Source organism: Musa acuminata, chromosome BXJ3-8 (assembly GCF_036884655.1).
Source record: "Musa acuminata AAA Group cultivar baxijiao chromosome BXJ3-8, Cavendish_Baxijiao_AAA, whole genome shotgun sequence".
NCBI lineage: Eukaryota > Viridiplantae > Streptophyta > Magnoliopsida > Zingiberales > Musaceae > Musa > Musa acuminata.
Genome location: NC_088356.1, coordinates 52082843 through 52103122, shown reverse-complemented (window position 1 = coordinate 52103122; position 20280 = coordinate 52082843). Strand labels below are relative to the sequence as shown.

The window sequence follows — 20280 nt, the reverse complement described above, 5'->3', positions numbered from 1 at the left end:
CAGTAAAAACCAAATAATAAGAATTTACAATCATTTGAGCCGTTTCCGACTTCCACGCTTCAACTCATCAAAACCACAAGAAAATGGATATCTGAGCCATACGAAAAATACTTGAATTACGTTTACGAACCTAAAAGACGCAGCAACATGTCTTATCTCAGGAATCATTTTGCTCTGACAATTAACATAACAAAAAAATTCATAAAAAGAGAATAAGAAAGAGAATGTGTTGGCGATCTTTGAAGAACCACTCGGTGTATTAAAATAAAAAGATAATAAACATATTCTACATGACACTATATATTGTGAAAAAAAAATGACAAGAATATAGTGCAATTGGCACTAACTACATCCAGGAATTACTTCCTAAATGCGTTATGGATCAAGAATCTGAGACTTTGGCGACAATTTTCATGAAACAAAACCATACAAAATTTGCTGTAGAGAACCATCCTTCAAGATCTTGGGCTGTTCAGCGTTCCAGAAGTGAGGAGATATTCAAATTGACGGCAATCAGCTCCTACTTCATTCAGTGCAGGAATCAGGTGGGGCAAGATTTTTGCTAGTGTTAAATTGAAGCCGACCGAACAAGAATTCTCCTGGCTCTCTTCAGTTAAGCAGCCATCCTTTGTTAGTGAACCGATCAAGCAGCCACGCGTGTAGTAGGCCTCACAAGCTTTAAGAATGTAATGACCACGTCTGCGGAAGTGATCCTTGACAAAGTCTTCAAAATGCTGCATCGATGCATACACGATTTTAGATAGGCAAATGTTCATTGCAATACTGTTCTCACGAAACTGTATCAGGATTTATTTTGCCAACTGGACAAAATCTTGACTCTCCAAAGAATACACAAGGAATTTGGTGATCTAAGAAGCTACAAATAAGATTTTTCATACCCATTCATTATCCAAGAATTTGATAGAACTGATGGCTATGTTACAGGAATTCAGATGCATTAACAGATATCTGAGACCATCTTAAGAAAATGTAGTGCATGTGTGCAAAAGAAGGAAACAAACTTGCTATGATTTTTTTCATGCTTACCGTGGGGGGCCTTCTCAGGAGATACAACATGGATTTCAAGTTCGTTAGGTATGCGTTCTCGTTGTATGGAGAAGCATTTTTCTCACCTTCAACTGTTCCAATATGCTTTTCGTAACCAGCTTCATTGAAGTATGGCTTATCGTTAAGAACCAATCCCTGAAGCGAAACTAGAACTTGGAGGACACTGGAAAATGATGGATCCCAGACTTCACTTCCCTTGCCTGTCCATGTATTTAGCAGACTTAAGCAAATTTTCCCATCCACATACAAATTGGGGTTCATCCGCAAGCCACCAGAATGATAATATACTGACTGCAAAACCAAGAAGAAATAAAAGTTGAAATTATAATTAGCTCAAAAGGTAATGGAAGATATAAGAATAGGAGCAAATGAAAGCAAACGGTGTGAATCATGAACTGAGAAGTAATTTGTCCTTGATACACTCACTATATGTGAAACCTAACCAGAAGATAATGATATCACAGTTACCGGTGGAACTTGAGGGTACTCTGAGGAAAGGTGAAAATCAAAGAAGAAGAGGCCATCCTGATATGGGGTTCCATATGCTCCAACTATTACGGCTCTTATTAGATCCATGCGGTCCTCAAATACTCGAACATAAATATCATCTATAATCATAACAAAATTAGAGCACATTTATTCATGTCTATATCAACTCTATAAATTGTTAATTCAGCTAGTCATTCACATACCAGGTAGGTTCTTCTCAAGAATGCTCCATTCTCGCTGAACCTTTTTGCCCCACTTTCTTCCACCGGTGCCCTGCATTTTTATTTTTATAAAAATTTCCATGTTAAGACAGCTACAGAAATTATATAAAAGCACAAACATCCAGATAGGAAAATCATGCGTCTAGATATTATATTGAATCTATAATGAGTTGTATGCAAATTTGCCACAAGAAACGAGTCGCATAAAATGACACAGAAAAATAATCAATTACCATTTCTGCGACAGCAAGAAAATGATGATCCAAAGGATTTTCTGCAGTATCAAAGTGCTTGAATTTACATGGATCATCCATGATGTGTGATCCTTCACTGCCATCATGCAATCCCATCGATGCTGGTTTCTCTAAATTGTCCTCAATTTTCACTTCAGCCTTTTCTGTTGCTTCCATGTGATTATCCGTTTCAATGTTCTCATGTATCCTTTCTGCAATAAGACCATCTGAAACATCAAAACCTTTATTCTCATCCTCCCCATCTAATTTACTTCCAGAAAAGTCAAGGTCTGCCTTGTGATTAGCGTCATTTGCTTTTTGCTTATCCAAACCTGATGACTCTAACTGTTTCTTAGCCCGAGAAAACAATCCAGTGGTGTGCTTGACAGCATAATCAATTGCGGCAAGAGGTAATGTGAGTGGCCTACTTTGTCCACCACTACTTTCTTTTTCTAAAATTGTAGCACTATGTTTGCCTTGCAAATTGCTGTCACTAGGATTCTGTGGATCAACTTCCTAAAAATGGAATACTTACAGATCACAAACATGAAGGGAGGAAATGAAACAATAATAAAAGATTGGTTGCAATCAAAACAAAAGTAGTTAGTAGATAAATCAACCTTTTCAGTGCCTTCAAGTACATCCATTTCATTTTCACTGGCTGTTTCCCAACTAGCATCATCATCACTAACTCCAATATCATCGTCGTCGTCGTCATTATCTTCATCCTCCTCCTCGTCATTGTCATCATATTCGTCTTCGTCCTCACCCTCACCCTCATCCCCATCCTCAAATTCACCCTCACACTCATCCTCACCCTCACCCTCACCCTCACCCTCACCCTCATCCTCATCCTCATCCTCACCCTCACCCTCACCCTCATCCTCATCCTCATCCTCACCCTCACCCTCACCCTCATCCTCATCCTCATCCTCATCCTCATCCTCATCCTCATCCTCATTGTCACCGTTACCATTATGCCGATAAACAATATAAACTTCCTGAGGTGGAACCTGAAAGACAGATGAGTGACTTTCAGAAACTATTTTACAGAAGAGGAATAGGAATGACAGGATCAGTTATAAGAACATCTATAAGCAAACAGTCAGATGAAGAAAAAAATTAGCAGAATTGTCCATGTAATATATGCGATGGCCTCAACATCGGTACCAGTAAATATTCAGCCAGAGGTATACCTTTGACACCATCCCATCAGCCCATGAAACTTCAATATCACCATCCTGGAGACCAACTATATTTCCAACCCATGATAAACTTGTAAAGTCCTCACAAGCTTCATTATCTAGGGCCCGATTCTCTTCACTGATCTCTACATATTCCTTGCTTGAATCATCTGCTGTTTTTTGGGTATCAAGTTGATTTCCCTGTGTCTCAGTAGGAACTTCAGAGTTTGGTATATCATCAGAAACAGGAGGCAAGCGAACAACAACATCACCATAGAAGTAATCATAATCAGCATGCCGTTCAAGTTCATATGCACTAACAACTTCCTCACCGTTGAACTCCTTCAAATCTCCGGGCCTGGATGCAGGTTTAAGCCACCTCACGCACACAGTTTGCTCCTGAGAGTTCGCGCTTCTTAAAACTCCCAGTCGATTTGTTTCAGAAGAACTGCCACCTTCATTTTGTGCCTTCTCAACCACAAACTCTCCAGGAAAAAATTCATGATCATTTGGTGTATCAAACGGTATTAGTGATGTTGATTGTAGACCAAATTCTGTTGTCCCATCTTGCCAGGCCACATCAACTTTGTTAAAAGCTTTTACAATCAGAAGGGCTCTTTCAAAGTTACCATCTCTTCTCCAAATTTTCTTATCTCCCCTAAAGAAAAACTTCCACGGCTTCCTACGGTAAGATGGCCAGCTTCCATTAGCAGGCTTCTTTGAAACTGAATATGAAGTACTGCATGAGCAATTTTTAGGCAAATCATTTGTATGTGGATAAGACAGAAGGAGACACCAATCAGCTAATTGCCAATTTATATGCGAAGAACAAGACAACAGAGTCAAGTTCTTTGGGTTCTGCTCTTTTGAAGGAAAAGTTGCTGAATTATCACCAACACCATGGACAGCTGAAGCTATCCAATAGACAACCACTGAATCTGTCTGAACTTTGATGACAGTACCTTTGAGAAGCTTAGCCTTGCGACTAGAACCTTCAAAAACAGAAGAAGAAATGGCCCTAACCCTTTGACCCGGGTAGTAGGGGCAATCTGTGTCACTAACAACTGGCATTATAAGAGGTCTAAGTTGCAAAGGATCAGGCTTCACAACTTCACAAATATAACCATCATCAAACAGAACAGTCACGTTATCAAATACTTCATCTACTTTGCCAAGCCAAGGTCCAAGAACCACAAAATCTCCAACGCTAAATTCCCTTATGTGTTTCAAAGCTCTAGAGGAAACATTTTCTATCACCACACCATCTGTAGAAAGTAAATCAACTGTCATATTGACATTAATAATAACCCCCAACTGTCCAGTTGGATCAGTAGCAGAAGCAACAATATCACCACGCAAAAAACTTCTATCTACAACCGTGACATCATTAGTATTTTCCACAGTTTCAGAACCATCACACCATAATAATCTAACCTGGCCATCTTGAAGAAAATCATTACTACCACCATCAATAATATTACTGTTAACATCACCATTATCATCTCCATTGCCTTCATCGTTGTTATCCTCATCCTCCTCACTGCTATCATACCCTGAGATGCTGCCCTCAGGATCTGAGTCACCAGCTGTTTCCAGAACAATTCCATGTAGACCTTTACACTTACTGCATTTGACAACATCTTGCCTATAAACAAATACGTCTGTAGCCTGGGTATCAGTCAGTTCGCCAGTTTTCACTGGCTTCCCAACATCAGATCTACTCTCAGCGTCAGAACATGAAGCATTTTGTTCAGAATCTATTGCATGTGGCACGTTGTTCACTTTCATTGTAGTATATCCAGCGAGACTTTCGTGAGCAAGGTGATGACCACTTTCCATCTAAAATTTATCTGTAGAAAGATGTAATTTGGTTGTTCATCAAGCCATGTTAAATTAAAAATAGCACCAAGAATATCAGTTTTGGAGTGAGTTATGGTATTGTCTAATGGTGCATTAAATTTCTACTTTGTGTGAATAAATATTTAAGGTTAATGCTATTTCCAAAAGATAGAACAACATACAATTTTGATATATAAGCAATCAAATACAATGGACAAAAATCCAGAATGTAACATTAAACCAGATTATGAAAATTGCACTTTCCATCTTAGAAATGCTACCCCTCGGTATAAAAAGGAGTGAGGATGGAGTCTCCTTTTTTCTTAGTCAACTGATAAATATCTAGCATTTACAATTATTAATGCTACATAGCCAACACATTATAGAAAACAACAGTACTCCATGAAGAGAGATGCATGTACAGAAAGAACTTTAAACATCAAATAAGTTCATCAATAGTACCAATCTCAATCTCAGAAATGTTATATGGTTGTGTCATAAAACTGTTAGTATGCACATCAGACTAAATCTGGAATGCCAATCAAACCAAGGTACACCCAACCAGGTCGAAAGCCTGATTGCCAAAATGTAGGCTGCATGTTGAAGCTAGACAAGAAGCAACTGCAGAAAGCCTCTTTTGAGACTTGAGATGAGTGTATCGGGTCTGTGTATGACAAGGACAGATAGCCTGCAGGGCTTCAAAGCTGGTTTCCATCCTCATTGAGACTTGTATATGCATTAGGACAGAACAAAAAGACAACTATAGGTGAAGACATGAATCCTTATCGAATCAGGAGAGAATCTCAACACTTCAGGTTAAGCTTACATGGAAATGGGAGCTGACCAACTGACCAGATGCCAACAAACCCAGTTCTGCTAGATTTGTGGCTAACCAGACATTCAAAAAAGAAGAGCTGACCAGCTTAGGAGTCGGCATTCTAGCCCTTAAGGGTTGTCAGTCACTTTTGACATGAAAAGAGGGATGATCAGTGTATTGACAGCAGAGGCAGCATGATTCATTGTATTTATGAAAACTCTAGACCAATTTTTAGTGAACTTGACAAGATGTATGAAGTCTGTATCATTAGAAACCATCTGTACAGCCTAATTTAACACGATATAGTGTTGAACTGCTAAAACTTGTCCTTGAACATTGGCCCAAAAAACGGCTTCCATGAAATAACTTTAAATGATCAAACTCAAATGCAATATGATTTAGAAGATTTTTGCTTTGCAGAAAACATAAATGTAATCCCTATATTCTCAAAACCTTGTTGCCCAACAATAAAAATGTGTACAAAAATGTAATGGACAAGTGTTGTCATCAAGTACTCACTTGGGCGCTCGGGCAAGGCGAGCCTCGACTATGGTTTGGGCGAGCGACTTCACTCGGGTGCTGCCTAAGTGGGCACCTAAGCATGGCCGATGGGTAGCTCAGTCAGTCGCGTGGTGCAACACAAGCAACCAAACTCAAGTTGTGTCTGACTTGTTAAGTGCCCTAGTTGGACTTGGCTCAATTCGGATCCAGATGAAGCAATTTGATCCAAACCAAACAGGGAATAAATCATACTCTCCTCTCCCCCCAACCCACATGGACAACTGATCGAACCTACTGTGATCTCAAACTCTACTTCCTTCCCTCCACCATTGGTTGCTCCGTCTATAACAGTCACAGCTTCCGATGCACACCCATGACAAGGTACTTCCTCTCCAATGATTGCGATCCGAGTGTACACCCATCATGGTTGTCTCCTCAACTCCGCCACCAGATGCTTCCCCTCCAATGATCACAACCCCTGGTGTTGCCTCTACCGTGGCAATACCCCCTTCCTCTCGTGCACAGCCCCCTCTCCCTTGATAATGTTGATGATGTAGTGAACCTTGACAATAATTGACTTTGTTGATGAAATTGTGAACTCTTGATATTGATCTCCTTTTGTTTTGTTATTTTTGTTATTATATTTGGACAGCATAGTACTTTTAGTACCTTATATATGGTTAAACGTATATCATTTGATGTCTTAATGGTGATCTTTTGAATGCAAAATGACATGAAACTCATATATTCTTTAATTTTTCATTTTAATGGTTATATTTATCCTTAATTATATTTTTTTTATTTATATATTGGCGAATGTCTCTCTTGGCTCGGGCGAATGCCTAGGCAAGCACTTGGCACCTCCGACATCTTGGAACCTTAGCATCGCACCTAGAACCTTTGACAATGCTATAATGGACAATGTTTCAAGAAATATTTAATATACCAAAGTACCAAAACAAACCTCTGTTTAGAAGGCATACAAACCAAATCTTTTAGATTCTTAAACTTTTAACTTAGATTCTTAGTTTTTTAAGTGTTAGTACAACATAACCCCTAAAGCCCAAGCAGAATAAACATTGGATCAAACATGAACAAGAATAACTAACTAGCTAATGGCATTGTTTAGAAACTAGTTTCTGCATTTGATTAATGTCATTGTTAAGAAACTACCTATTGGCGAGCACAGCAATTGATATTCGAACAATCTACCAAGAAAAGTAACAGAGTTCACCAATATATAAGATTCACCATTCTTAGAACGGTTGATCATCCCTCTAGTTCTATGGTCTGAAAAGAAGCTGAAAGTTCAGGTCAAATTTATACTTTCATGGAAACTAACCCGGCAATCATATTTCGCTGAATCACCAAAAAAATCACAAATTCCCAATAAAGATCGGAGAGGCCATAAGAAGCCACAGCGTTCCACATGGGGACATGAATCATCTCACAAACGGCAAGGCCGCCCCGCTCAAAAACCCTATCTTAAATAGATAGAAGTCGAATATAAATCGTCTACAAGGATGGTAAGCTAAACACTGGCCTTCTCACCCACACGTATCCAAGTTGGTCTTGAAGTCCAACAGACCGAAACATCAACATCAACAAACCGCAAGGTTTATGCAAAGACCGATCTGAAGACAGAAAAAGTCGAGGGTTCGATGCCGACTGCTGAGCTAAAGATGCCACGAGACGGGCATGCTCTCGGGATCACCAGAGAAGTGAAGTCATCGACAGAGGCAAACGGATGGACTGACGACGAGAAAAAGGAAGAAGGGTTTCGAACCTCGACGGCTATCGCGAAGGCGGCGGTTGGCCGATGGCGACGAGGCGGAGCGATCCCGAGCTTGAGTGCGACGACAAGACGTGACAAGAAGTATCGATGGCTGGAAGAAGCCAAAGAAACCAATAAAGAATAGAATGCGAGAGAGAGAGAGGGGTTTTGTTTTGTTTTGGGTCTGTATATATATCGACATCTTGCGGTCTATTTGTTGCACTTTTGAATCGCCCGCGACGATGTAATGCTCTTTATATTCTTTTCTAATTTGGAAAACCAAAATTGGTACACATTTCCATCCATTATTATCTATCTTCCTATATTCTTTTTTATTGTTATTTTAAAATTCATCTCTTCGATCATCATTTTATGCACTATTCTTAAATAACCTAAAATAGAGTTAGTAAATTTTATTTAATTTTAATTTTAATTTTTTACATTATTGTCCACTGGATATATTCAAGTGAACTTCCTAATATTACAAAAAATCTATTGAATATTGTAATCGGTGTGGTGTGATAGTGCTATCATAGTATTTATTTATGAATGTAACACTATAAAATATGTCCGACTCATATCAATGTTTTTAACTTAGTATATAAATATAATATAAATATAATAAAGCCCAATAAATCCTTAAAATTTGCTCGATTGAGCTAACTCACTAACTAGCATCGACGATTACTAAAGCCCTCCATAAAAGCTCCCTCAGGTCTTGTGCTTGCTTTATTATAAGTATCGTAGGATCCTATGAATAAGTTTTGCAAGGTTTCTTGTCCAACCCACTTACTTCCCAACATTAACATATTAGGACTTGAACTAAGGTTGACTCTGCATTATAATCAAAATTTGTTACTAGATCGTTTCAAGATATTATGGTTCAAATTTTCTTATACCATATGTTTTCTTGGATGTCTATCTCTTATAGGTTTGACCCCATGATGTAATAAAAAGTTAATACTTATCAAATAAAAAGATGTTAACAACCTATTTAATATGAATTTTTTTGTATATAATCATTTTTCTATTATTTATAACGTCATCTTAAAAAAAATTTAATATTCCTAACATATAAATATGCATTCACCATCTTCCCAATTTTCTTTTCTTCTTCTTCTACTTATTAATTTCCTTATATTTCTCTTCTTCTTTACGTACCGAGTAGTGAGCATCGAACGATGGAGGGCCAATAAGCGACGTTAGCACAAGTAGGATTTTGATGGATATGATTGATAATTAAGGAACTATAAATAGAATAATTATATTTTATTATTTTATAGAGTTTATCAATAGTAAATATTTTTAATATTAATATCATATTAGTTTTATCCATAACATATTTCACAAAGATCTCTTGTATTATTTACAATCTCATTTTAAATTTTTTTAAATCATCCCGTTATAAACAAAGGTAAATACTTTTTTTCTTTTCTTTCCTTCTCCTCCTCTTCTTCTCTTTCAAAGAATAAGGATAAACGAGGCAACAAGTGATTATAATATCGATAGAGAGCGATGTTGATAGCGAAGCTGAAATAAGAGATTCTCGAGAAGAAAATAATAAAATTAATAATAAATAAAATAATATTTTATTATTTTTTAAAAAATAATAATAAAAGAGATGGTCAATAATAAAAATGGGACCGCCGATAGTCTACGTTATGAAATGATAACGTTCTTCAAGTATTATTCATATTCAGCACGGAGAAGCTTTGTTTTGTCGCACTTCCCTCCCCTCCGCTCTTCAAAGGCCTCGTCGACTTCCGCCTCAACCCAGCAAAAACTGGAACCCGCTATCAAAAACCCTCCGGGCTCCGTCCGGCACAGAAAACCCTGGCACTATCTCTCGCCGGAGATGGCGTTCACGGTGCAACTGCGGGAGTACGAGAAGGTGGGCCCGGGCGTCCACTTCTTCATCTCATCGCCGGCCTCTACGTGGCCCTCAAGAACAACACCGACGTCGAGTCCATCTTCGAGAAGGCCGGCCTCTCCTCCCCCATGACTCCCCAGCTCCGGCGCCTCAACTGCCGAGGCAGCAGTAGCAGTAACAGAGGATGAGGAACCCATGTCCATCTTGGGTTTTCAGAATCGAGGAAATATTCAAACTGGTGGCATTCAGTGCAGGAAGCAGCTCTCGCAAAATTTTCTGCTGGTGTTAACTTGAAGCCGGTCGACCAACAATGCTCTGCATTTTTTTTTATTTTATAAAAGTATCCATATTAGGACAGCCACAGAAATTATATAAAGAGCACAAACATCCATATAGGAAAATCATGTATCCAGACACAGTGATGGATCAGGCAAACAGTGATTTCAATATATTGAATCAATAATGAAATTTGCCTTTAATAAATGAGTTGCATGAAAATGTCAATTATCATTTAGGCATCACCAAGAAAACGATGATCCAAAGGGTTTTCTGCAATATCAAAGTGCTTGAATTTACATGGATCATCCATCGTGTATGATTTTTTACTGCCATCATGCAATCCCATTGGTGCTGGTTCCTCTAAATTCTCCTCAACTTTCACTTCAGCCTTTTTCTGTTGCTTATATATGATTCTCTGTTTCGATGGTGTCATGCATGCTTTTCAGCAATAAGACCATCTGAGACATCAGACCCTTTATTCCCATCCTCCCCATCTGGTGTACTTTCAGAAAAGTCTAATGTCTGCCTTGTGATTAGACCTGATGGCTCTAAGTGTTTCTTAGCCCCAGAAAACAATTCAGTCGCCAATTTGGTACCATAATCAAGATCGGCAAGAGATACTGCAAGTGGCTCATCCACTCTTTTTTTCGGACTAATTACAGATTATTCCTGTAATTAGGTACCTTTAACATCTTGATTCTTATGTTTTGAAAAGTGAAACAATTGACTCATTGCTCTAATAAGATCTTTTTTCTTGATTTTTTAACTCTAAAATTATCTTTTTAATTTTTTATAAGGATTTCAATATTTCATTTTCATAAGTATAGGAATCCCAATATAATTTTTGAAAATGTAAAGTTAAAGGTAACTAATTACATAATATAATCTATAATTAGTCCTATTTCTCTTTGTAAGATTCTATCATATCTTCCTAAAAAATAGAATACTTACATATCACAAACATGAAGAGAGGAGATGAAATAATAAGAAATGATTGGTTTCAATCAAAATGAAATTGTTATCAGATAAACCAACCTGTTTCCCCAGTAGCAGCAGCATCAAGAACTCCAATGTCTCGATCAACAATATAAATTTCCTCTGATCCAACCTGAAAGACAGATGAGTGAGTGACCGTCGTAAACTATTTTTCAGAACAGGAACGGCAAGATCAGTTTTATAAGCTAATAGTCAGATGATTAAAAAAAATTAGCAGTATTGTCCATGCAATCAATATATGTGATGGCCTCAACATCAGTACCAGTTCCTGTTCAGCAGCCCATATCCTGGACAATGTTTCAGGATATATTTAAGTTAGCAAAGTACCAAACAAACTTTTGATCAGAAAGCATACAAACCAAATCTTTTTTTTTCCCATCAGTTATTCCAGTTTTAAGTTTCTTAAATTCTTAATTTTGGTTATTAATATCTTTTTCTGTTGGTACAACAAAACTCTAAAGCCCAAGTGGAATAAACATTGTATCGAACATGAACAAGAATCACTAGCTAGAACAAATATTCAAACGAGTTTCTGCATCTGATTTGTATCATTTTTAAGCTGCTGATATTCAAACTAAAAAAATGAGAACCAACAGAGTTCACAAAGACAAAAGATTCACCGTTCTTAGAATGGTCTGATCCTCCCTATCCTACTATGGTCTGAAAAAGAAGCTGAAACTTCAGGTCAAATATTGAGTTCACGGAAACTAACCTCAGCAATCATACTTCTCAGAAGTGACCCAAAAGAAATCACAAATCCCCCTATAACTATCAAAGAGGCAATAAATAAGCCCTAGTGTTGCACATTGTGGAGTTGAATCATGACAAATGGAAAGGAAGCCCTGCTCAAATACCATACCTAAAACAGATCAAAATCGAATGTAAATCGTCTACAAGGATGGCAAGCTAACACTACGGTTCTCACCCACACCTATCCAAGTTGGTCTTGAATCCTACAGACACAAGTATCGATACCAACAAACCGCAAGGTTTATGCAAAGACCAATCTAAAGACAGAAAGCGTCCAGGGTTTGACGCCGACTGCGGAGCTAAAGATCCCACGAGACGGGTATTGTCGCCGGATTATTAGAGAAGTGATCAACCGGAAAATAAGAGGAGCGGCGACGGGTTTCGAACCTCGACGACTATCGCGAATGTGGCGGGATCCCGATCTTGGGGGCGACGACGAGATGTGGGAGGCGAGGAGCCATCGGTGACTGGAGGAAGCAAAACAAACCAATGAAGCGTCGCTCTAAGGTGGGGGGCGGCGGGGGTCCATTTATAGGTAGAGCTCCAATCGATTCCGGCCCGGATTCGATTAAAAACTGAGAACCATTAATCGGGGTGGGGCCGTGTGGACCGGGTTAGATATATGTCATCAGACCGGCATCTTTCTTATTGATCAAATGAGTTAATTATATATTATCTACTATAATTAATTATTTTTATATTGAGATTTTTATACTTATGAAAATAAAATATTTGTTTCCGTTGCTTCAATAATTTTTTTAATTTTTTATTATTATAATTTTTTTTAATTCTATATAAAAATTTTAATATTTTATTTTTTAATATAGAAATCTCAATATAATTTTTAAAAGTATAATGATCGAAATACTAAAGATAATTAATTATATAAGATTATCTATAATTAATTCCTAAATCTAGATGAAGACCGATTAATTAGTTGAACTATAATTCAATTGGTCTGAACCTACAATTAGACCGACAAAATGATAATTAGCTGTTGTTTTCAGATTCCGGAAAGTGTTTCCTGAAAACAGCGATCGATAACATTAAAAAGAGTTGCTGCCGTTGGTTCCGCGTAGTAGAAATTGTCCAACACGCCTCGTAACGTTTCGTCCTCACCGACGCTTTCTTCTTCCTCGGTTTCTTCTTGGACCGGATGACGCAAGCGTCGACACCGCCCCTGCCGGCCGCCGTAGGAGCGAACGCGGAGGGCCTTTCGAGGTGGCGCAATGGGCGGGGCTTGAACCTACAGGTAGATTTGGCAGTTGTTTGTGCGTGGATGACATGAAGTCAGCTTTCTTTTACCTCAAGGAAGCACATCAACACGCACAAGCAAGGCGCTGCACGAGTACAACGAGAAGGCATGCGTTTCTTAGGTTTTCATTTGGCAAGGCAGAATACTGCAGGCTAACCAAGTTAGCTAGGAACGAGTACGATTCCATCTCGTCTTCAGTGGTCGCTGCACACCACCCGTTCCGCGGCGGCGTAGAGATCGACCACGAGGCGGTACCGCCACTTCTTTCTCCGCCGTGGACACAGCTCCTCCCCCGTCTCTGTTTCCAGTGGGGCCTTCCGCCGAGTGCCGACGGAGCTGAGGGAGGATGAGACGGAGGGCGAGAAGGTGGGTTTCTGCGGCGCCGACGACTCACCTCGGGTGCTCCCGCGAAGCTGGACGAGCTGCGTCGCGGCAGATAGCTCGGCGGGGGTGAAGAGATCGCCGGAGAAGGAAGGGAGAATCGCGAGGTTGGCTCCCAAAAGTGCATCCATTCTGGTTTCTCTTGGTGCGTTAGGGGCTCGAAGAGGAAGAGGAAGGGAAGGGAAGGGAAGAGAAGGGGTGGGTTGGGTTTCGTGGAGATATCAATGTAAGCTTGAATGGAAATCCGAGTGGGATCAGGAAAAAGGAAGCCGACTCGATTACTTCCATGACGAGTCGTGTTTCCGTTGTCTCGCGGGTGAGCATGAAAGGAACGGTGGCGCTCTGCGTGTTTCTATGTACTTGTTTTCCTTCGTTTTCCTCATTGACAATTTCCTCTTAGAGTGAGGATGGCATTTCAACGCCTTCATATTCCTTCGCTCTAAACTCTATACTTCTTGTTAGCTTCATATGTGTAATTTGTGATTGTGTTCTAACACTGAACACACCTAAACCAATAATATATATATATATAGACCTTTATTGAAACGGGCGCAAGGAAACATGCCATCGGTTTGTTTTGAAGGAGGCATACAGACGTGTTTATTGCAAACCACAACATGAAAGCTAAAAACTTATGTGCATTAGGGATCACAAAAGGCAGATCTTGTGCCATAATTCCAACATCAATAGTTTACACGACTCTCTCTTTCTCTCTCTCCCTCTCTCAACAACAATAACAATAACAACTAAAGGCTACATAGGAGTCTCTCTTCCTCTATGGCTCCCTCTCTCTCTCTAAGGGGCGAATCTGATACAAAGAAACCCCAAACGTAATGGGGTGGAGAGCACAACGACTCTTCCGTAAGTTCGGCGTCGCTAATCCTCTCCTCTCGTCCTCTTCTTCTCGCGCCGCTGCACGCCACACATCCTCGTGACGCGATCGACGGGCCGCGTGGCCGCGTAGATGTCCGCGATCGGCCGGTACCGCGGCGTCCTCCTCCTGGGCCGTATCTCCTCGTCGTCGTCTTCCTCCACGTTCTCCATCGGGATCGTCACCTGGGACGGTGGCCGTGCGTTGACGGACCGCGGAGACGAAGACGAGGTCCGGTCCTCCGCCGTCGCCGTGACGGAGAGGGTGCCGCTGTTGGCGCTGAGCTGGACGAGTCGCTCCGCCGCCGCGAGCTCGGCGGCAGTGAAGAGGCCACGGGGGGCGGTGGAGGCGGAGGAGGAGGAGGGAGGCACCACCGGGTCGAGGTGAAGGGTTTCCATTCCCCTTCGCTTCCGCGATTGCTTGCATCCAACGGTATGTAGCGTGCCGCTGTTTCATTTGGGGGGTGTTTGTAACGGGGAACGTTTTATATATATGGTCTGCGATTCTCCTGGGTTGGTCCTGGCGAACCGCCTCGGAGACCGAGCAGGGCCCACGTTGGGTGCCTTCTGGGTGACAGACGCCAGGGGACGAGTTCCGGGGGAAAAAAAGGAGAACGGTGCGCATCGGAGAACATTCTAGAATGGGAACAACCGGGAACGGCTTTGTGGGCTGATTGGGCCAAAGTGGGTTAGGCCTAACTCTTTCACATTATATAATTTATTATAGTAATATGATTTTAGCTTATTTTTTAGATTGATGGATAATGATGTTTATTTGTGAGTTTTGATCCTATTTTATGATGTAATACTTATGCTGTTTTTTACACCTTTATAAGGTTATTCAAAAGTATTATAAAAATAATTTTTTTAAATATATAAGTTTACAATTTTAGGAAGGAAAATAAATAAATAGGAAGATTTTCATATTAGTTTAGTGTTTATGACTCAGCTTATAGTGGTTTGAAAAATATTATAAATCTATTAAAAATATTATAATTGAGAAATTGGATTTAATGAGCTTATGGTGGTTTAAATGAGTTCTAAAAAGTAATTTTGAGGGTAAGGGAGATCTGACGGACTTACGAGCTCTTGGTTCTTATATTGCTCAAACAAAATGAACTTATCATATCCTAAAAATTCTATTTTTATTAGATAAAAAAAATAATCGAATTAGAACCGTCCAATGTCAAAGTAGACATGAAGATTAGTGAAGGAATTGACAAACAAACGTTGAGGAGGAAGACAGCTCGAAGCTTGTGTCTTCTATAATGGGAGAGCAACTGGTGCAGCACTTCCTGGTAGACTTGACTCTTCCAATTAAATCCCTTATCCAACTACCTAAAGCGGCACCCCACACCAAATTCAATCCACAGAACCTGCGCGTCTTCTTCCTCTTTCATCAACACAAGTCATGCCTTCCCTCCTCTTCCTGCGCGACGCCATCTTTGCCCTCATCCTACTGCCTCTCATGGCGCTTCACCACGTCGCGGCCACGGACTACACGGTCGGCGACGACGACGGGTGGAACACCGGCACCAACTACCTCACCTGGTCCGAGAAGTACAACTTCACCGTCGGCGACGTTCTCGGTATGTTCTATACATCGACGACGTACGTGTGTGTGCGTACCAGCGACGATCACTACAGCTTCATCGTGATGTAGTTTTCAGGTACCTGGCGGGGCAGCACGACGTGTATCAGGTGACGGAGGAGACGTACAGGTCGTGCAACTCCAGCTCCGGCGTGCTAAGGAGGTACGCGAGCGGCGCCGACCGCGTCGCCCTCGAGGAGGCGACGACGTACTGGTTCATATGCAACACCAGCGGGCACTGCCTGGGCGGGATGAAGTTCGGCATCAGCGTGGCGAATTCGAGCTCCCAAGGGGGCGTCGAGGCGCAGGCGCCGGCGCAGGGCGGTGCGGCCCCTCGAGGAGCGCCGGTGTGGCTTTTGGGTTTGACAATGGGGATGTGGGGCTCGCTGTATTATTGAATGATGAACGATGCATCACTGGGTGGGCTGGTGATCGATGTAACCCACAACATTGATTGATTGGCTCCGTCTTCCTCTCCATTTCTCATCCTTCGGAGGATTTGAAGTCAGACTCGTAAAAGCCTGCCATTATGAGACAAAGAAAAAGATGCTTTATAGCTGTCAATATTTGGTCAAGTATTCATCCAAACAAAAGGTCAATGAGAGAAAGAATAATGACTGTTGGCAGTCCTTTTCATGGGGAACAAGTGCACAAAGCAAACATTCTTATACTATATGTTCTTCTCCATACCTCAACATCTTATTGGTGGTTTAAACTCTCTAAAATTGGAGAATAACAATAATGATACTTATGATGATCATTTATCAAATAAATTAAATATCAAAATTTATAAGATGGTTATTAGATTAATAATATTTTATATGTATTAGATTTTAAATAATATATATATATATATTCATACCATTGAGATATGAAAATTATTATAAAAATTATTTAATATGGTATGAACATAAGATGTGATGTACAAAGATAGACAAAGACTTTAAAAAAATTTATAAAAATTATAAATAAATATTAAAATAATTTGAACTTAATTAAATATATAATAAAATTTTTTTATAAATCTCAATCAGATAAAAAAATTATTATTATTATAAGAAAAAGATTAGATGGACAACACTGAGAATGTAATTAGAGTAGCAGAAGAAAACCTTTACAAGAGGGAGAGCATCTCCACATCACAGTATCAAGCTTTATAGCTTACTTTGACTGCTCTGAGAACTGCTTAATAATGATTGAAAAGGAGCTGTTGAGGGGAATCATCATTTGCATCATTTGGAGACAAAAGAACCCAATAGTACCAACACCATGTGTTTCCTGAAATATTCCACCTTTTGCACAATATTTTTCAGAGACCAAAAAAAAGATGATGGTGATGTTATGACAAGCAGAAGAAATCACTTGACTGTGTGTTATTTTGGAGGTTGCCAGGGTTAGGTGAATTGTCATGCATGTCAATTCTAAGTGTAGGCAAAGGAATCTTTGCACTGTGCTGCACAAACTTTCCCACTCCTAAAGGGAACAGATAATAATGTTTGTACTATTGTGTTCTGTAGCTTCGTTGCCACCCCTGACATCATGAGCTTAGCAGTGAACTTGAACATATAATAGACTCTTTTGTCAGTGTCTGATTTGTTGAACTTGTGATTTGATTTTTGATTCCTATGCTTCATAGATTTGTATGAATTGTTTTGATGAAATAGAGGAGAGTGGGATTGATCTGAGGTCAATGGCCAGTCTTTAGGGAATGTAATATCCCATAATTGCAGCAAAAACAAAGCGAAAAAGATATAATAATAATAATAGTCATCTGAAAAATATTACAGTCCCCTCCACAAGCAAATCAAACAAAAGCCAAATGAGTTAAAACATTATGTAGCCCACTAAAAGCTGCTTAAGAGAATGAATTAAGGAGTCCACAGGGCAACAGAGTTGAGGACAAAAAGCAAACACTTTCACATGCTAACAAAAGGCAGACGGAGAAGGGAACGCAAAGGTGCAGCGGCTGTTTTAGTTGCTGCGGCTGCTCCTGAACGAGCCCAAAGCTTTCAGTGCCGCCGCCCTCAGCACGTACTGGTGGTACACCGCCGCCGCCAGAGCTCCGACGAAAGGACCCACCCAGAAGATCCACTGCACCAAAGCATGCACGAACCAAATCATACTCGAAGAAGATAAACGAAACAGAGATTGGCAGAGCAGGATCTATGAGACGCGAAGACACTGACGTGGTCATGCCAGGGTTTGTGCTGGTTGTAAATGACGGCGGCTCCGAAGCTCCTCGCCGGATTGATGCCCGTGCCAGTTATGGGAATGGTGGCCAAGTGAACCATGAACACAGCGAACCCAATGGGCAGCGGAGCCAACACCTGCAACACGGAGAAATGAAGCGTTCGTGTGGCCGGTGCATCGCCGCGAAGCGAGTCGTGCGTGTGAGATTAATCACATACCGGGACGTGGGAGTCGCGGGCGCTGCGCTTGGGGTCGGTGGCGGAGAGGACGGTGTAGACGAGCACGAAGGTGCCGATGCTCTCGGCGCCGAACGCGGTGCCCTTGGAGTATCCTGCGGCTACAGAGTTTGCCCCGCCGCCGAAGGCGTTGAATTGGTGCTTCATGATGCCCTTCACGATCCCGACACCGCATATGGCCCCCAAGCACTGCGCCACCATGTACATCACCGCGCGCAGCAGCGACACCTTCCGCGCCAGGAACAGACCCAACGTGACGGCCGGGTTTATGTGTCCACCTGATGAGGAGCAAACAGCAGCTTAAAACAAGTGGCACTTCCTCCAAAATCCAACGAGTCGAGAGAGAAATGAAGCCAAAACCAGAGATGCCGGCGGTGCAGTAAACGAGGATAAAGATCATGCCGCCGAAAGCCCAGGCGATGCCAAGGATGCCGACGCCGCCACACTGGTCGTCCTGGGACTGTGCCTTGTAGCCGATGACGGTGGCCACGGTGACGTAAAGGAACAACAGCGTGGCGATGAACTCGGCGATGAGTGCGCGGTAGAAGGACCAGAGCATGAGCTCCCCCAGGTCCAGCAGCGGCGCCGGCGGAGGATCATGGTAGTCCTTCGCCGGCGGGTGCTCTGCCTCCGCCATCACCTCCTTCGACATCTCCCGACTCTACTCTGTTCTCTCCTCTCCAGCTACGGATGTTTGATTGCAGCACGGAGGAAGACAGAGGTGGTGGAGATTTATAATGTAGAAGCCAAAGGTGCATTATTATTGGGTGGTGTTGCAGACGTGATAGCGGCGACAGAGAGAGGTGACAGGGCCCAGTTACAGCGCAACCATGTGCACGACGAGTCACATCTCTCTCTCTCTCTTTCTTCCTCCTCGTCTGGTGTCGTGACTTCGTGGCTTTCTTTCCAAAGCCCGGCAGCGGTTACTAATGACATGTCGGGATAAAAAGCGGCGCCTCTGCGTCGCCACACACCGTCGCGTTTGCTGTCAAAAGGCATCAGACTGGGATCTACGAAAGCATGAGTTGGAGCTCACATGGCGGAGACCTGCACTCGGAAGTGGAGCAGGGACGTTCGGGTGGAGGATGACGATGTTGAGCAGTACCGCCTTCCCGCGAAGGAGAAGAGATGAATCCTGGTGCAGGATGATGATGATGAACCAAGGAGACTGACAGAAACTTGTCAGGCTCATGTCCTAAACATGCGAAGTGGGAGCTCGTGATCCACCATCGCCCACACCACTGAGCTAAAAACCTAGCCTTTTGCATAGCGAGCGGCATCTAGGCTCTGCGTCGTAGGAGACCGACCATGTCATGTGGCCCATCTCCTCCGCCACATCCAAGAGCTCAGAACCAGAGGGACAGACTGACCGGTTACCGCATGAAGAAGAAGAAGAAGAAGAAGGAATGAGAAATGGACGGAACAAGGCATGATGTACTCGCACTGATGGTCTTGCAGCAGCAGCAGCAGGAGTATCGTCGTGGCCAGAGAGGAGGAGGGTGGCGACGGAGGCGTCGGTCATGGGGGCGGCAGCGTAGTGGTTGGACAGTCCGCATTCCGGACAGCGCGTGCATGGGGCCCGGCACACGTGTCAAGGTCATTCGTGTCCATGTCGGGGCTTCGCTGTCCGGGCCCACCCGGCTGACCTTTACGTGCAAGCATCCGACGGCTGGGATCGGCCCATCATCGAGTTCGCCAAAAGGCAAAAAACACCGCAAGCGGGTACCCACCAGAAT

General features: G+C 41.8%; 4 protein-coding genes and 1 long non-coding RNA gene across 5 annotated transcripts; 1 reads left to right on the top strand and 4 right to left on the bottom strand.

Annotated features, from left to right (window-relative positions):
• Nucleotides 1–244: 244 nt before the first annotated feature.
• LOC135645465 (probable ubiquitin-conjugating enzyme E2 23) lies at nucleotides 245–8283 on the bottom strand. The gene is made up of 8 exons (XM_065163861.1): nucleotides 8139–8283; nucleotides 3208–5045; nucleotides 2632–3024; nucleotides 2012–2527; nucleotides 1761–1830; nucleotides 1537–1676; nucleotides 1048–1359; nucleotides 245–734 (listed from the first exon to the last, which is right to left on the bottom strand). Exons 2-8 carry the CDS (start codon nucleotides 5032–5034, stop codon nucleotides 456–458), a joined length of 3537 nt encoding a protein of 1178 aa, XP_065019933.1. The 5' UTR covers nucleotides 5035–5045; nucleotides 8139–8283; the 3' UTR covers nucleotides 245–455.
• Nucleotides 8284–9877: 1594 nt separating this feature from the next.
• On the bottom strand, nucleotides 9878–12562 carry LOC135644865 (uncharacterized). The gene is made up of 3 exons (XR_010498612.1): nucleotides 12409–12562; nucleotides 11311–11383; nucleotides 9878–10311 (listed from the first exon to the last, which is right to left on the bottom strand). It is a non-coding gene; the product is annotated as an uncharacterized LOC135644865 (long non-coding RNA).
• A 1682-nt stretch (nucleotides 12563–14244) lies between these two features.
• On the bottom strand, nucleotides 14245–15319 carry LOC103995554 (uncharacterized). The gene has a single exon (XM_009416158.3). The coding sequence runs from the start codon at nucleotides 14924–14926 to the stop codon at nucleotides 14534–14536; it is 393 nt and encodes a 130-aa protein (XP_009414433.1). The 5' UTR covers nucleotides 14927–15319; the 3' UTR covers nucleotides 14245–14533.
• A 418-nt stretch (nucleotides 15320–15737) lies between these two features.
• LOC135646271 (mavicyanin-like) lies at nucleotides 15738–16597 on the top strand. Its single transcript, XM_065165632.1, has 2 exons — nucleotides 15738–16116; nucleotides 16191–16597. Exons 1-2 carry the CDS (start codon nucleotides 15939–15941, stop codon nucleotides 16514–16516), a joined length of 504 nt encoding a protein of 167 aa, XP_065021704.1. The 5' UTR covers nucleotides 15738–15938; the 3' UTR covers nucleotides 16517–16597.
• Nucleotides 16598–17868: 1271 nt separating this feature from the next.
• LOC135646194 (aquaporin PIP2-7-like) lies at nucleotides 17869–19250 on the bottom strand. The gene is made up of 4 exons (XM_065165466.1): nucleotides 18905–19250; nucleotides 18527–18822; nucleotides 18305–18445; nucleotides 17869–18209 (listed from the first exon to the last, which is right to left on the bottom strand). The coding sequence occupies exons 1-4, from the start codon at nucleotides 19194–19196 to the stop codon at nucleotides 18090–18092; spliced, it is 849 nt and encodes a 282-aa protein (XP_065021538.1). The 5' UTR covers nucleotides 19197–19250; the 3' UTR covers nucleotides 17869–18089.
• Nucleotides 19251–20280: the final 1030 nt, after the last annotated feature.

Coding starts and splice junctions, on each gene's coding strand:
- LOC135646271 (XM_065165632.1), top strand. CDS start 15,939: ATGCCTTCCCTCCTCTTCCTGCGCGACGCCATCTTTGCCCTCATCCTA. Junction 16,117..16,190: donor CACCGTCGGCGACGTTCTCG/GTATGTTCTATA, acceptor ATCGTGATGTAG/TTTTCAGGTACCTGGCGGGG.
- LOC103995554 (XM_009416158.3), bottom strand. CDS start 14,926: ATGGAAACCCTTCACCTCGACCCGGTGGTGCCTCCCTCCTCCTCCTCC.
- LOC135646194 (XM_065165466.1), bottom strand. CDS start 19,196: ATGTCGAAGGAGGTGATGGCGGAGGCAGAGCACCCGCCGGCGAAGGAC. Junction 18,823..18,904: donor CTGCACCGCCGGCATCTCTG/GTTTTGGCTTCA, acceptor GCTCCTCATCAG/GTGGACACATAAACCCGGCC. Junction 18,446..18,526: donor CCCGCGACTCCCACGTCCCG/GTATGTGATTAA, acceptor TCCGTGTTGCAG/GTGTTGGCTCCGCTGCCCAT.
- LOC135645465 (XM_065163861.1), bottom strand. CDS start 5,034: ATGGAAAGTGGTCATCACCTTGCTCACGAAAGTCTCGCTGGATATACT. Junction 3,025..3,207: donor CTGATGGGATGGTGTCAAAG/GTATACCTCTGG, acceptor TCTGTCTTTCAG/GTTCCACCTCAGGAAGTTTA. Junction 2,528..2,631: donor TACTTGAAGGCACTGAAAAG/GTTGATTTATCT, acceptor TTCCATTTTTAG/GAAGTTGATCCACAGAATCC.